The following is a 16,488-nucleotide window of genomic DNA, read 5'->3' as shown; positions in this document are numbered from 1 at the left end:
GGGGGGGGGGGGGCAAGGGTGGGCAGCTGCCCCCCCCCCCCCGAGATTTTGGAAAAAAGAAAGAAAAAAAGCTACTTTTTGAATACATAGCGATGCTTTTAAAATCGTTATTTACGTGACGATTCCTAGCATGCGCGATTTCAATAGATAGTTCACTAAAGTGACTGTACACTGCTTGTAACTTTTTGCAGCAAATTAAAAATTCTTTGCGCGGGAAAGTACAAAAGAAGTGCGCACATGCACTGTGCATTTTCTGCGAGTAACAGTAGTCTTGAAAGTCTCCTTCATTTTAGGACAGCAAGTCGCAATTATAATGTCAGCGAGTGAAACTCAAAAAAAAGACGGAAAAAGTCGTTCAACGTGAGGTTGCCTGCTATGCTAAATGCAGTGACTCCGAAGATGCGCTCGATCTCATTTACATCTTGTTCCTTATATTAAAACATTTCATGCTGACAAAACGGTAGATCTCTTTTTGGAATATTTGGTGGCCCTGAAAAACTATTAAACTAGGTACGCAGTTTAAGATCCATTATTTGAATATATTTCTTTCAATAACTGTGTTCGACGTTGTCTTTGGTTAAAATGTTGTTTGATATAATTATCTCATCGCACACTGACACTAGCGTAATTCTGCAATTCATTTTGAAGCGACAATTTGCTATGGAAAGAATGGCCCTGAATTTGTTAACAGAGCTGTACCTTCGACATCAAAATCCAAACTTCAATTTCCATTATAATGATAATGACAAGGAGAATTCACTGAGTTCACCTTGGGTTCCGACATAATACCATGTTTAATATATGTAATTTCTAAAGGGATGGAAATTGATTCACAAAAAGAAAAAAATGGCAAATGAAAATAATTATTAATTACCATATCAATCAATCAATGCTGTTTAGTTTTCCACACCAACTAAACGCCACCCCCACCCTAGTCGCCACAGGCACTCGAATCAATCTGTATGATTTGGTGGAAAAAATGTATAGTGAATCTTATTCACTATACATTTTTTAATCATACACATTGATTCAAGTGCCTGTGCCAGTCGCCACACGATTTATTGGGAGCATGTGCACCGCGTTCTAGCACCCTCATCGGTGACATTCCATGAAGGTGACAAAATGGCCGCTCCCACACACTGACAGAAGCTGAGGTTTGCCTCATGTTTCCATGTTTTATCATTCTAATGGACTTTGTCCTGCTGTACATAGGACGGTGATAAGATGTGTACTGAGATTACGTCATCACTATGGTACGTCATGAATACGAGTTGATAAATACACAGTGGAGGAATATTTCGCCATAACGGCAAGCTGCCAAAGACGTCCGTTGTGTGAATTGACTTTTACCAACGAATATTGGTGCTACTCATTATTTCAGTAACCAGGTGGGGTTGTCGGTAGAAACACTTCACACGGATGACATTCTTGTTTGTAATAGTGACATAGGAGGATGAAGACGTGAGACCTGATAAGTACGTGAAGATACAAAAGTCAAAATCGTTCATCTCGACCCCGTAAATAATCTTTGACACAGTGACTGACAGCTAAAAATAAAGTACGCGGCAAGAATGAATCGAACGGACTTTGTGTTGTTTCCATTCAATTTTCACGATTTTCTAATCGGACAAGGACCATACCGTAATGACACAGACACGGATGGCATGGACGAATATACGTTGGGCTTCCCCAAACCGAATCGAACTCGAACATGGTTGAGAACCGGAGCAATAAGCGTGGGCCTCCTGCTTGTAGGATGTGGGCTCATCTACGTGACCAAGGGCTACATCATGATACTACTGATGTGGTTACAAAGCCTGTCAGTAATTGAGGGAATACTTGTATTTGCGTTATTGTTCTTTATCGTGTCACTTCCAATGACATGGGGATATATTGTTTTTAACGTTGCTGCAGGTTATCTGTATGGATTTTTTCTAGGAGTATTTACTGTTGTATTCGGAGTTTTCATTGGGACATTGTTAGCACATCTGTTGTGCAGGTACTTCTTTTCGCAGTGGGTTGTGAAAAAAATTGAGAATGATTCCCTCCTGGCTTTAATGCGGGTTGTAGAAGGAAAAAATGGATTTAAAGTTATAGCGCTAGCAAGACTTACACCAATTCCATTCGGAGTTCAAAATGGTTTATTTGCGGTGAGTGTATAATTATTGTTTTTAATTTGTACATGAAAAGATAAATTTTAATGCATGTAAAGGGAGGGGGATTGAAGCAACTGAAGATCAGTGGACACACTTCATACCTACACTGACTTTACCAAATTTCAACACCCAATATCACAATTTTGTCATGATTTAGTTTTCAGTTCAGAATTGATAAGTTAGAAAAATACAGCATTAGAAAGTTGGTTTTCTATGCACATTTTGTTAAATCAGTGCAGACTAGTCGCTTGCATCACTGCATCTTTAGTCATGGCAGATGATATTAACTCTAGGCTGAGTCTAGTACCACCCTGGCAGTGTGCCCTCTAATGGTAGCCAAATTTTGCTGTTGTGAGTCAAAATGAGAAAAATTGAAATTTCTTGTGAGTCACCACATAGTAAGAGATAGGAGAACACCAAATTTTGGTGCGTCACTAGAAATTGTGTGCGTCAGTGGCGCGTCAAATTGGCTTAGAGGGCACACTGCACTGGAGAGACTACTGCCACCGCAGTGACACTAGCCATTCCTCACTGAAACGACTAGTGCTACCACCCACGATACCCCGGGCCACGATATTTCTCGTTTGCTGAACATCTCCCAACAAATAAATCACACAGGACTTTTCAAGTGCTTCCATTTTTAATACCTTAAAACACCAAATGGAAGGCTATTATTTAATTTCTCGCGCAGCGTAAAACCACTCAAAAAAGTCTCTGTAGTGGTGGTGTCACAAGTGTCAGCGTTTTTGTGCTTATGCATGACATTGGTACGTACATGCCCGGCTGAATGGCTGCCGCTACAGAGACTTTTTGAGTGGTTGTGCACTCCACGAGAAGTGAAATAATTAGTTTGCAAGTTGGTATTATAAGGTAGAATGGAAGCATTCAGGGAGTTCTGTTTGATTTATTTGTTGGGAAATGTTTAGTGACGAGAAATATCGCAGGTGGTGGCACTAGCCGTTCCAGTGAGGATTGGCTAGTGCCACTGTGGTGGTACTAGAAGTTAGTGAAATTCATCCTTGATAGATAAAACAAAACCTTGAAATTTCTCTGAGCTATCCAGAAAGTAGACTTTAAGATATGTCATGTTTTTTAGGTATCTTATGCTGATATCGTGGTATGAACATTGTATCCTACACACTAACCAGAGAGGAAAGGTCATGTCATTGTTAGTTATTCAACAAAACCTACCAGTTTCAATTTTGAAGATGACATCAACATTTATACAAAATGGGGAAAAAAAATAACTTAAAATATTTTACTACAAATCACTTTCATTTTAAAAAAGGAGCAGCAGTAACAAGTGAAAACAGGTTTATTGACTTTGACCTACAGAGTCATGGTTGAAAAGAGTTATTTTCCCAATTATTGCCAATAAAAGAACAGTACTGTTTAGTGTACATGTAATGACAAAGTACAATGGCAGGTCTTTCTCACATTTGAATATTCACCTTTGTTCAGTAATAAGTTATTCTATCTATGCTAAACAGGTCACTATGAATAGAGAAGATAACCTGAACTGTTATAAATATATAGGTACCTTCAAGAGTAGTGTTATCTCAAAGAGCAGGTGGGAGCGTACACATTAAAATCATAACAATGGTAGTAGGCCTATAACTGTAACTCATACTAAAATATGTTTTGAAAAATAATCATTCACAAGAATAGTAATTTTACCAGAGATTTGCTGTAAGGGGAGATATGTGTGGTTTTTGAAACGTACTCCACAAGGATTCAAAGTCAGGATGGTCTTTAGACTCAAAGCAAGATACCACCATGATTTGACTAAATCAATCATCCATTGTTAGGTACATGTACAAGAGCATACATGTATATACAAAGGCCAAGTACAAATAAAAAAAAAATCAGATGTTTGTTTCTCACAGGCAGAACTGATGAAATAAAATAACTTGGTTGCTAAAAAGGCAACAGAATCATACTTTAGAAAAAAAAACAATTTTATAGAGGAACCTTAAGTTAATAGATAAAGATACAGAAGTATATGAATTTTACAAGGCATAAAAGTTACAGTGGAATTATGTGTGTGTGTGTGTGTGTGTGTGTGTGTGTGTGTGTGTACAGGATCATCGCTGTATTACTATACACAAAGCTTACAAAACTTTGCCAGCTATCATGGAAGTAACAGAATGCTTCAGAAAAAAACCCACCACTAATCATTTGTTTAGAGGACCCCATGTTAAATATATTAAGACATATAGTATTTAGCACAATATCTGTGGAGTTTTAGCACTACTGAATTACTGTAAACCAAGCTTACAAAAACCTTGGCGATGAGCCACCATTGTGCTTCCTCTGGTACAAACAACAATTGTAGGCCATAACAAAGCTGGGGCTAGTATATGCATATATCTATTGACTGGATGACAGGAGTACAGTACACTACATAACTCACAGGTACTCGAATCAATGTGTAGAAAAAAAAATGTATTGTATACACAGGTACTCGAATCAATGTGTAGAAAAAAAAATGTATTGTATATAAATAAGACTTATTTATATACATATTTTTTTTTTAAATCATACATATTGATTCAAGTACCTGTGATACATATTTTTTTTTAAAATCATACATATTGATTCAAGTACCTGTGACATAACTGATATGACCAGACAGTGTACAATATTATTTGCTATCCCCTATTGTGTATGGATGTTCAGTATACCAGCTCTTTAATAACTTGTGTTGACCTTTAACCTTTGTACAGGCGTGTACTGCAATCAATATTGTCACATCATACCTGATATTTTTTTTATTATTTGTGACTTATTGACTTGAAATTATTCAAACATATAAAACCCTTAAAATTAGTGACAATTTTATGATATAATGAAGTGGTGTTTTACTTCTGAATGGTGCTTAAAATGGCCTCCAAAAGCTGTTAATTTTTTTCAAAAAGTTCTTACCTACTCCCCACCTCCCCAGCATAGCAGGCAGGGTGCCCGCATAGTGTGCACTTCTCCCCCTACTTTTCTCAGTTCTCCCTCTACTTTGAAACTTGGTGAAACCCCTGTATACAAATATTTACAGCAAAATTGTCATTTACCAATAAGTGATTAGAAATGTCTGTATGATCCCCGAAATTTATATTTTATTATTTATAAGTGTTGAATGAGATTTGTCATCAAGGTGAAAGGTCAGAGGTCATTCAAGATAAGAATAACTTCAATTATTCCTAATTCTGAAAAATGAACAGTTAATTCGTTTTAGGTTTCATAATATTTGGATGAAATATTAGTGTATCACATGAAAAATTATCATTTAAATTAGGAATAGATTCAAATAATGATTTGATATATATTTTGTAATTTCAATTGAATTATATTTAACATGTGTCTTGCCATCTGCACGATATATATCTGCATTATACTATACCCCAAGGGTTTACACAATAACTACCTCTGGGGATTACTATTTGTGGTATCAGTTATATTGTTGTAGTGAATCAGTACAGTCAGCTGTGTTATAAAGTGGAGTCACAATGGATGGGTGAATGGTTGGCGTGACCGGCCTGGAATCTACAGGTTGCAGGTTCGAGCCCTGTCGCTGCCTGCTGTTTGTTTCTGAGTGGCTAAAGTCCTTGGGCAAGATTTGAACCATAACTGTGCCTCAGTCAACCCAGCTGTATAATTGGGGACCTGGTAGGATGTAGGTTGTAAAGCCTATGCGCTTAATTTGGCTGCAATGGATTTTATGCTCCCTGGGGAGTTGAGGAAGACTAAAGGGCCGTTCTGATCCGAGTCATGGGTAATAATTGTAAAGCGCTTTGAGCACAGCGTGGGAAAGCGCTGTATAAGAACCCAACATTATTATTATAAACCAATTTGTATTTAAACAATTACATGTAGTTGGAACACAGAAAGGAAAAACTCTCACTAGGTTTTGTATAGAAATTAATGATTTTCCTAATACCTGTGCACTTTTCCTGACTTTCTGTATGGTGACGAAGGTCGATGATTTTTTCCCCAAAATTTACATAACATGCAAACTCCACTTTTGAAATTAAACTAATTTGTTTTCATTGAAATCAGTATTTATGTGTGAGGGGTTTAATTTTTCAGAAAAGTGGTGTAACCTAGCTGGAATTTTTGTTGATTCAAAAAAGACACTGGCATGGTAGCATTGTTCAAAGCCAATAGTACCAGTAGCTAGCCAATATGGTAGCCCACTGAAAATTAGTTTAGTTCCTATACGGTATCATTACGATTTACAAACCAGGTTGGCATCCAGACTATCTGAAAATATACTTTCACCTGAACGTTTGACACACTGTCAAGCCAGCATGTCAACTAAGATAACTAAATTTCTAGGCTACCAACATGGAACAGTCTAACAATCCTGTCTCCATTAGCAGAGGGAAAAAAATATGACCCATTTCTTGTTGTTAGTTTATTCTTGTGGGTAGATGTGACCTTTGACCTTAGTATCAACAAAAGATTACAATTGCAACAAAAATATGAGAAAAAAAAATTCATGATAAAAATTCTGTTATGTTCAAAAAATTGTTGTGACCCCTAGCTGAATGATTGATTTCAAATGGGAAAAAGTTAGCCGAGACTGAGACTTGGCTATCCATCTCCACATACTGGCTGAACGACATTGTCCAGACAGATAGCCAAGTCTCTAGGTTAGACAATGATATGAGAAAAATATTCATAATTCAGTCACATTTCCAAATTTTGTGTGATCACCCCCTGCTGTAGCAACAGTTTGACACAAGAGTAGGATCAAGACAAAACGAACCAGGACAAAAATATGAAGGAAAAAAACTAATTTGGTTGCATTTAGAATTTCATGTGATCACCCCCTTGCTGTATAATGTAGCAACAGTTTGACACAAGATTTGAATCAGTGCAAAATTATGAAGTAAAAAATTATAATTTGGTCATGTTTAGAATTTTGTGTGGTTGCTTTTAACAGTGTTATCAACAGTGTCAGTCTAAATTGTGTGTTGTTATGTCTTGTTATGTCATTCAGTTTTCAGGGAGTATGCAAAAATGAGGTTACAGCATCAGTTGTGGTGAAAATAACACATTGTCTATTTATAAATCAGCTTTTGAATCTGATGTGAATATTGTGATATTTCAAGGTCTCACACCATTCACTATGAGATTGAATTGATTATCTCTGGCAGCTCTGTTATAACAGCTTTGTAAATGTTTTGTCAGTGTTTTCTCTAATCGTTTAGGTTGCTGGTAACAGATGGAGAGAAACCTCTTTAAAAAATTTGGATTTTATCCAATAAATAGAATCAGAATTTTTTGGACTGTAACTGTTATAAAATGTGTATGGAAGTCATGCAGGTTTTAATCCTGTGGATGTCGACAACAACAATTATATCCAATAACTGTAATCAATAACCAATTTGAATTACGAATACACACAAATGTCGATTGTTAGTGGAATTCTTCGATTACGAAGTGTCGGTATTGAACCTATATATTTATTTCCTCCAAGAACAAGTAAAAATACATATATTGTTGCTAAGAAACAAGTATTATGGGTTGTTGCTCCCAATGCTGCATTTCCACCAAAATATGGTAGGTATTGTATTTGATGTTTCGTTTTAGATTTTGGTAATAGACAGACAGACAGACAGAGACAGACAGAGACAGACAGACAGACAGACAGACAGACAGAAAACAGGCATGCAGGCAGATAAATAGACAGACAGACAGACAGACAGACAGACAGACAGATTTAAGAGTGTAACCGTTGAAAAACACGTATGGCCATCATGAAGGTTTTAACTCTGTTGTTTCTGACAACAGAAATCGTAGACTAGAGATTTCACTGTTCAACCTGACATGACATTCTTGAGAATCATGTGAAAAGCCTGTAATCATAATGATTCTGGGCTACAGAAATCATATTCTTTAGATCTAATCATAATTTTGGACTGTAACCAAGGTCAAAGGTCGTGGAAAGTCATCCAGTTTTTGAACCCTAATATAATATTACCAACAACAAGGATAACCCAGACTCTTTGCGCTATCTGGCTTGCCGATAATAATAATACTAATATTTATTGGTCTTTGAATCTCAAGTGACACAACATATGATCTCATTGGCCAGAACATCTGTAAAGATTGTTGCCGAGTGCAATCATAATTTTGAACTCAAAGGTCAAGGGATGTTATCCAGATTTTGAACCTAGATAACTGACAACAAAAAATCACTGTACAGTTTCTAAATTTCAAAATCTGTGCATCACTTTGACATGTGGCACACATGTTATTGTGTGGTATTTAGTTCAAGATGATAAGACCGTGACCTTTGAACTTCCATCAAATCTTACTATCAAGTGAATGTAAACATTATTCATTTTTCAACCTTGGAAAGCAACTACTTTTATTTTTCTTTCTCTTTGCTTTCATGCAGGTAATAATAATTAGAAAAATTAGGAAGAATATTTGATTTTGATTGAAAATCAGGGGATATAGTGTATATAGTGTAGAGTATAAAATCTGGAGTAGTTTGATTTGCTTTCATTTTATGTAGAGATGTGAGCCATGCAGTGCTATTGTTTGTTAGACATATTACAAAAGCCTTAGTGAAGTAGCCATCCATAATAACAACTTGTGGAGCAGTAAGCTGGCTGCCAGCAGTTATGTAGCTAAACAGTCATCAGTCCAATTGTGACAAGTGAAACAGACAAGCGTGTTCAAGTGAAACAGACAAGAGTGTTCACCATGTATAAACAGTAACACAGGCACCATTTTGATAAATTGAATCTCACTGCTTCATTTTTTGACAAAGAATGGTACATGAACTGCAACCATGTGAGTCACAATTACAGTGGCTCTTTTCCTGGTGGTCTATAACCAGTAGCTACAATAGATAGTATATAGGAAGTTATAATGGTAATAATACAGTCCCTGAAAAACGAGTACTCACAGACATTTCAAGCTACATCTCACTGTCAGTGTTTAAAGCCAGTAAATGTTACTGATCTCCAAATCCTCTTGTGAAAAAAATCTGAGGGAGAATACTGAGAACTACACAATTTTATTAATTATCAGTATGTTGCCAGCTAGATACATCATAGTTGTAATAGTTGTAGCATTAGTTTTGATTTTCAGTTTTTTGTTTTTGAGTTTTTACATTACAGGGTAAAAACATGCAAAACTAACTTGTGTTGACAGCTGTAAACCTTGGCTCACAAAAAAAAAGTTCAAAAAAAACCCATCAAAATCAAAATCAACTCTACAATTATTGCAGTTAGTTACATCAGAATGAACAGACAGATTAATTATTAATCCATCAACAGACAGTAGGACTTCCTTTTCAAATCTGTTGACTGTCAGTCTAGGCAAACTAAAAAACAGTCTACCAATCAATTTCTATTAACATTAGGAGTAATTGCAATCGTGTCATTAACCAAACAGGACAAAATCTGTTCTCTTACAATACACATAACTTTTTTTCTACCACTTAGGCATAGTAGTGCCCTCTAATGATAGCCAAATTTTGTTGCGAGTCAAAATGAGAAAAACTGGCATTTTTTGTGAGTCACCACATAGTAAGAATTAGGGATCACCAAATTTTGATGCGTCAGTAGAAATTGTGTGCATCAGTGGCATGTCAAATTCGTTTAGAAGGCACACGGCTTAGACATATTAAATCAATCAGTCCACCAAGCTGTTACAAGTCATACAGTGAAACAAATTTATCAGCACTGTTTAAATTTTATATTTGCTAAAATAATCTTTATTGGAACAACTGAATATAACACACTTTGAATGTCATAGAGAAAATATTTTTTTTGATCAAGTCACAACCTAAAGGAGACCAAAGAAAAGCTAATTAAAAACAATCAGTCCATCAATCAGATATCAGGTACCAATTATGCAGATGAGAAGCAAACAGTTAGCCAATCAAAGAAGACAAACTCGGTTTGTCTGCTAATCAGTTGACTTCTATTGAGGCAAAAATACAGCAATCGGTCCACCAATCAAACCAGTGAAAAAGACTCTCTGTTTCACTACCAATCAGCTATCAGTGACACTGACAGACATCTATTAGTTGTCCAATCAGCTATTAGCATGGCAGATGTATTGTAATTTTTATCCAATCAGCTGTCAGTGTGGCAGCAACATATAAGTGTGGATCATCCCATCCAATCAGTGGACACAAGCTAGTAATCAGCTATTATTAAATTTGGAGTCAGCCGTTTCTGCAAATTTAAAAACAAGGCAATAAATAGATATTGAAATGATTGTCAGTTACTAAGAAATCCAAATATGTGATTCCATGTAAATACTGTTGAAATGTGTCACAGTAAAGCATAAATCATAAACTGGAGTATTCTCCTTTATAGGTAATATTTGACTCAGCTTGTCAGCAGGAAAAAGAAATGAAATATTTATTTATAGAATGGTTGACAACCCATGAATGTATTGTCATCTTGTAGAAACATCCCATACCACTCATATCTGAACTTTTTATTCATGCCACATAGATGGAAAATGGCTCTGATTTCAAGCCGGTTTGTCTTTTCAATAAAACAGGAATAACATAGTTACACATTTCAAAGAGTAGTAACAATTTTGTAGCTGTGGTATGATGACTCAGAGATATTCAGTACACATAGTTTTTCAAGTCACTTCAAAATGTGGTATAAAATTCATTGTCTTAGAAGGTTCATATTGATTGAATGTAAAACAATGAGATAAAATGACACATGTTTGAGTGTCAGATATGTTGTGTCACTCCAGCCTTCTCCTTTCTCCTCTATCTGATGTGTGAGGGCGCTCCATCATGGCATACCTTACACACTAGTTCTCTGTATTGTTAAAACCCCAATGTTTGAATCCCATGGTCTTTCACTACTACTATCTTAAGATCTTACCAGTTGAAAACTATGAATAAGATAGGCTCATTCTTTTGTTCAGGTACACATACATCATCTCCCAAAGCACTGTCAACTAACCTGAATTTTAATACTGATATAGCCCACAGACTTGTCTTGTTGTCTGTAGGCTATCTGTGTTGTCAAAATCTTTTTTCAAGAAGAAATAAGACGAAGAGAAATTCAAACCACAGATAGCATCATGACTACTAGTCTAGTTCCTATACAGTATCTGTTACCATTTACACCTCCACTAGTTAGAAACCACATTGGCATCCAGACTACTCGATTGTATTATTACATGTATTTCAATCATGAGCTTCTGGAGATAGTAACACCACAAGTATACAATAGACACCGTTGGAAAGATAAACAACAAGGCGGAGCCGCGTTGTTTATCTTTCCACCGGTGTCTATTGTACTTATGCCCGACAAGTTCACAGGATGGCAGGATTAGTCCATCTCACCCTTGCTAGACTAGATTAAGATAAAGTACACACTGTCTCACCCCTTGCCACGCTACTAGGTGATGATAATAACTGAGATAAAAGTGTACACATTCGGGTGAGGACACACACAGCATGCAGTGTTCACGGCGAAGAAATAAGCCATACAACATTCACAAGCCCTGATATGACTGAACAACGAGACGTGTCTAATATTATAGTGTAGCTCATCTGAAGATCTGTGTAAAATTCGTTTTTTAAATGTTTACTGTTTCTTTTGAATGGTAACAGTTGTGCCCTTCATCCTTAAACCCTTACTGTGCAGTCACTACTCCATTCATGGTACAGTAGTATGACTTATTTTTAATACTACTCGCCACAACTATTTTTCTCCGTAATTAAGTTCTCCTCGTAATTTTGGCAAATTATTTTGGTCCGGGTCGTACTCTTGCATTTCATTCTTGAGACCATGGAGGCGCCCCTTCTATACTTCCATGTGCAGGCATATGGTTTCTGACTTTGCCGGACTGGTTTTACTTGAACTACAACAAAGGTCAACCCAATTCACACCTTCTAAGTCCCCCTTTGTCTTACACTATCCAATACTGATAAGACTTCAGCGGCAACTCAGACAAGGAGGTGGTTATAACCCGCTACACAAACTTTAATATTAGCTCCGGTAGAGGACTGCTAATCCCGTACATGTCAAACAATGTGTCAACATTATGACAGATAAAGGGCATAAGTCTGTATATTGATGTGTATACTTTCCAAACAAATTATGTTAATCTTCCAATGGCTTCACATCAGCCTCACATCTGCTGCATTTACCAGTAATTTTGATTAGTGTGATTAATTTTTTCATGTATTTATTTATTTCTGTTGATAGATAACTAACGTGAAGACAGTGCGGTACTTGGCTGCCTCAACTGCAGGGTTGCTTCCTACTCAGGCATTGAATACTTACATGGGTACTACACTACGCTCCATGGAAGATGTATTAGACCAGCAATCATTTAGTGGATATTTTATGTTTATATTTCAGGTAGGTCTCTTGATGTAACAGCATAAATCATAGGGTTGTCTGTGGCCGAGTGGTTACACCACTTGCCTCTTAGCATTGCGATTAAATTTACCCCACTGTATATAAGAAGAGTGTCGTTCAGTTTGACTCTACCGAACAACGCAGGTTTTCCCCGGGTACTCCGGTTTCCTCCTGCATTAACACTGAATTTTCCTCCTGTTATTGGGCAATGCCTGTTGGATGGTTAATAAATAAATAAATCGTACATTTCTTGTAGTAAAAACTAGCCCAGAGTCTTCTCTGTCTGGCTTAAAAATATCAATTTGCCAGAACTCAAACTAGTATGTTGAGCCACATACCCAAGTCTCTACGCTATTGAAGTAAAAACACAAATCATATACTTCTTGTAGTAAAAACCATGCCATCAGTGGCTTGAAAATATAATTTGCCAGAACTCAAAACTCAAGCCAATATGTTGAGCCTCATACCCATTCTCTATGCTGAGTAAAAACACAAATCATATATTCTTCTTGTAGTAAAAACTATGCTATCAGTGGCTTGAAAATATCATTTGCCAGAACCCAAGCAAATGTGTTGAGTCAGATACCTAAGTCTCTAGGCTTAGTAAAAACATAAATCATATACCATTGAATATGGCAGTCTATGTAAGCAAATAAGATAAATATTTTACATGTATGAATCACTGCCATGCAATTTTTTGGAATCTAAATCCACATTCCAAACCATCCTATAACTGTTATTTCTGTCAACAGATAATATCGTAGAGATTTTGATGAATACTTGCTGTACACACTTTGCATTCCTTAAATTTGAACTCAAAGTTAAATGTACTCATCAAGTCCAAGCATAAAATTTGACTGTCCCTACTGACTACTGTTGGACGTGACATTTGCTGTATTTAAAAACTAAATTGCCAAGAGATTTAGCTCCAGTCTTAAAGGCTATCCTTGGCTTTGTGTGGGGTGAAGACATCTTGAGATTCAAAGCCTCTAGACTAGGTTAGCCTCAGATTCAGATGATGTTCCTATAGACTATTTTGTACTGACGCTAAAAACATACAAATAAACTCAGCCATAGCAGTGTGAAGTCACTGAAACTTGCCTTGAACCAGTCACCCTTTTTTGTGCGTTTTATCTCAAGAAGATTTTCCACCCTGACAAGTAAACACACTCTAACCTGTTGAGTCAATATCTACATCTGTACACGCTATTATGTTCTGGGAAACTGAACAGACATGTTTTCATATATCCATATGTTTAGCATTCTGTATATGTTTTTGTTCCGATATGTTTTATATTTGTTTTTAAATCAATGTTTTTTGTGTTTGCAATAAAGAGTGGTTTAACCTATATGGGATGAATAGATCTGTGTTGAATTCATTCATAGGTGTTAAAATAACACCCCTAAGTCAATTCAATACAGATCTAACTTATAGGCAGTGTACCCTCTAATGATAGCCAAATTTTGTTGTAGTGAGTCAAAATAAGAAAAACTGGCATTTCTTGTGAGTCACCACATAGTAAGAGATAGGGAAACACTAAATTTTGGTGCGTCACTAGAAATTGTGTGTGTCAGTGGTTTGTCAAATTGGCTTAGCGTACACACTGCTTATAGGTATTGCACCATGTCTCGCTGTCTACAATCTAAACTAAAAGAACTACCAAACTGATTACAAAGGTACAGTGAAAATGCTATTTTGGGTGACCATGTCTCGAGTGGAATTTTCAAAGCAAACTGATCACACCAGTGGTATGCTAATTAGGTAAAAACATTGATTTTTGGTCAAAAGATTAAAACTCTGGAAAAATGGCGGACAAATTGATCTCATGTGATACAGCAATGTTATATTTATTATCTACAGTCCTGTTTATACATAAACTTGTAAAATTATGCCTGACAAACATATATTTTGTTGTTCCCACTTTGTTCAAAGTTGACTTTTTGAACTTCTTCAAAACCACAGCCACATACCAAAGATGCCAATGCAACAAAACAGGAAGTCCACAAAAATCATAGAAATATTATAGTATGAATTTTTAGGAAATGAAAATAAGAGGCTGTATTTATAGTTTTACAATTGTAAAAAGCAGTTACAGGTAAACAAATCCCTGTCACAAAATTCCCCAGTTGGTAATCTAATCAGCATACATTGTGTAGAGCATTCACTTGTTGTGAAAAGTAAACTGTAGTCACCACACAGTATATAGTAGTGTATAACTACTAAGGGTTAGTGATGAATAGAGTTAGAATGTGCCTAGTGGAACGGTTTCTCTTAAATCAAAGTTTAAATCTGTCCAAACTTTGACATAATGAAAGCTTGTTCCTGGTTAGTCTGTAAGGGTGCCCTCACACATCGGTCAACCCCAGAGTTGGAATGATTCACAGTCTCTAGTTCCTGGTTTAAGGGTGACCTCACACATCGGTCAACCCCGTGGGTGGAACAATTCAACATATCTTACAGTCTCTAGTTCCTGGTCATTTTGAAGTAATAAAAGAAATTTAGGATTTCTTCATCTTGATTCGAAACAAATCGTTAATATTTTATTTTTTCCATAGATTTAACACACTATTCAGTGGCCATATTGGATTTTAAAATTGAATAAAATCATTTGATATCTATTTTCTTCATTTTCACTAAGAAAGGGTTTGAGTTTTCCTGAACAAGTAACAGCAGAAGTATTTGTGAGGTGCATAATATGTTCGTGGTAATGCAGTTGTGTAAATATTGTGAAAACAGAATATAATGAAATGTTATCAACAGAAAAAAAACACACTTAAAGTTTCAGTGACTGTTGGTATGTCAGGAATTTTAGTTTTCATAAATGAGAAAATAGTGATAATAATTATATTTACATTTTAAGAATATTAGTATTTGTCTTCCAAGAAGTGTAGTGAGGACACCCCCAGGCCTCCCATATATATGTTCAATGTTCAGTGTTAATGCAATATTTGGTAGAGTCACACTAAATGACACTCTTCATACTTACAGCATTGGACTAGACTAAGGCTTGAACCTCAAAAATGCATTCTCAGAAGCAAGAGCAGGTGTTTCTGCTGATGTAGCGAAATATGCCTTAAAGAGGTGTGTGGTTTATGACAATGTGAAAATGAAACAAAAACTACTAATTGTAACAACTGATATCATAACTCCTTCACTTTTTTAAACTGAAATCCATATTTCTGATTTTTATTTTTTGACAGCTTTTAGTAAGTATAGTATTAACATGGTATGTAGTAAAGAGAGCAAGAAAAGAACTGAATCAGACTGTCAAAGACTACGAAGAAGAAATAGAGGAGAGAGAACGTACAGTCTTAGCAACTCCCAGGAACTTAGAGGAGATGGAGAGGATGGCATCACTTAATTTACTTGGGTCATTGCAGTCAATGCCTAATGGCAAACTTAAGCAAAAGAAGAAGTTTTTACAAGGGCATAGACGATCACAGTCAGACACTGTGCCATTATTGTCCTATGATAATGAAGACGAACATGATGTGTTATGACATGGAATCTAATAATAACCAAGTCTCTGTAGATCGTAGGATTTTTTAGCGCGCGCACACACACACACACACACACACACACACACACACACACACACACACACACACACACACAGACACCACACACACACACACACACACATACATACACACACACAGACACCACACACACACACACACATACATACACACACACACACACACACACACATACATACACACATACACACACACATACACACACACACACATACATGAATAGTCTTGAAATCAAGTATACTATATACTATCTATTTGCTGGTCTATTGAAATCAACTATAGCTCCATAGATTGTCTATTTGCGGGTCTATTACACTCATGTATAATCACATAGACTTTCTATTTGTTGGTCTATTGAAATCAACTATGGCTCCATAGACTCTCTTAGTTGGCCTATTGAAATCAACTATTGCACCATAGACTGTCTATTT

The 16,488-nt window shown here is 36.2% G+C and overlaps 1 protein-coding gene across 1 annotated transcript; it reads left to right on the top strand.

Moving 5' to 3' along the window:
* The first annotated feature begins 1,554 nt into the window (after positions 1 to 1,554).
* Positions 1,555 to 16,018, top strand: LOC144437967 (transmembrane protein 64-like). Its single transcript, XM_078127001.1, has 3 exons — positions 1,555 to 2,150; positions 12,362 to 12,517; positions 15,719 to 16,018. Exons 1-3 carry the CDS (start codon positions 1,572 to 1,574, stop codon positions 16,016 to 16,018), a joined length of 1,035 nt encoding a protein of 344 aa, XP_077983127.1. The 5' UTR covers positions 1,555 to 1,571.
* Positions 16,019 to 16,488: the final 470 nt, after the last annotated feature.

Source organism: Glandiceps talaboti, chromosome 7 (genome assembly GCF_964340395.1).
Source record: "Glandiceps talaboti chromosome 7, keGlaTala1.1, whole genome shotgun sequence".
Lineage (NCBI taxonomy): Eukaryota > Metazoa > Hemichordata > Enteropneusta > Spengelidae > Glandiceps > Glandiceps talaboti.
This window is presented reverse-complemented; position numbering and strand designations above follow the sequence as displayed.

Coding starts and splice junctions, on each gene's coding strand:
- LOC144437967 (XM_078127001.1), top strand. CDS start 1,572: ATGAATCGAACGGACTTTGTGTTGTTTCCATTCAATTTTCACGATTTT. Junction 2,151..12,361: donor TTCAAAATGGTTTATTTGCG/GTGAGTGTATAA, acceptor TTCTGTTGATAG/ATAACTAACGTGAAGACAGT. Junction 12,518..15,718: donor ATTTTATGTTTATATTTCAG/GTAGGTCTCTTG, acceptor ATTTTTTGACAG/CTTTTAGTAAGTATAGTATT.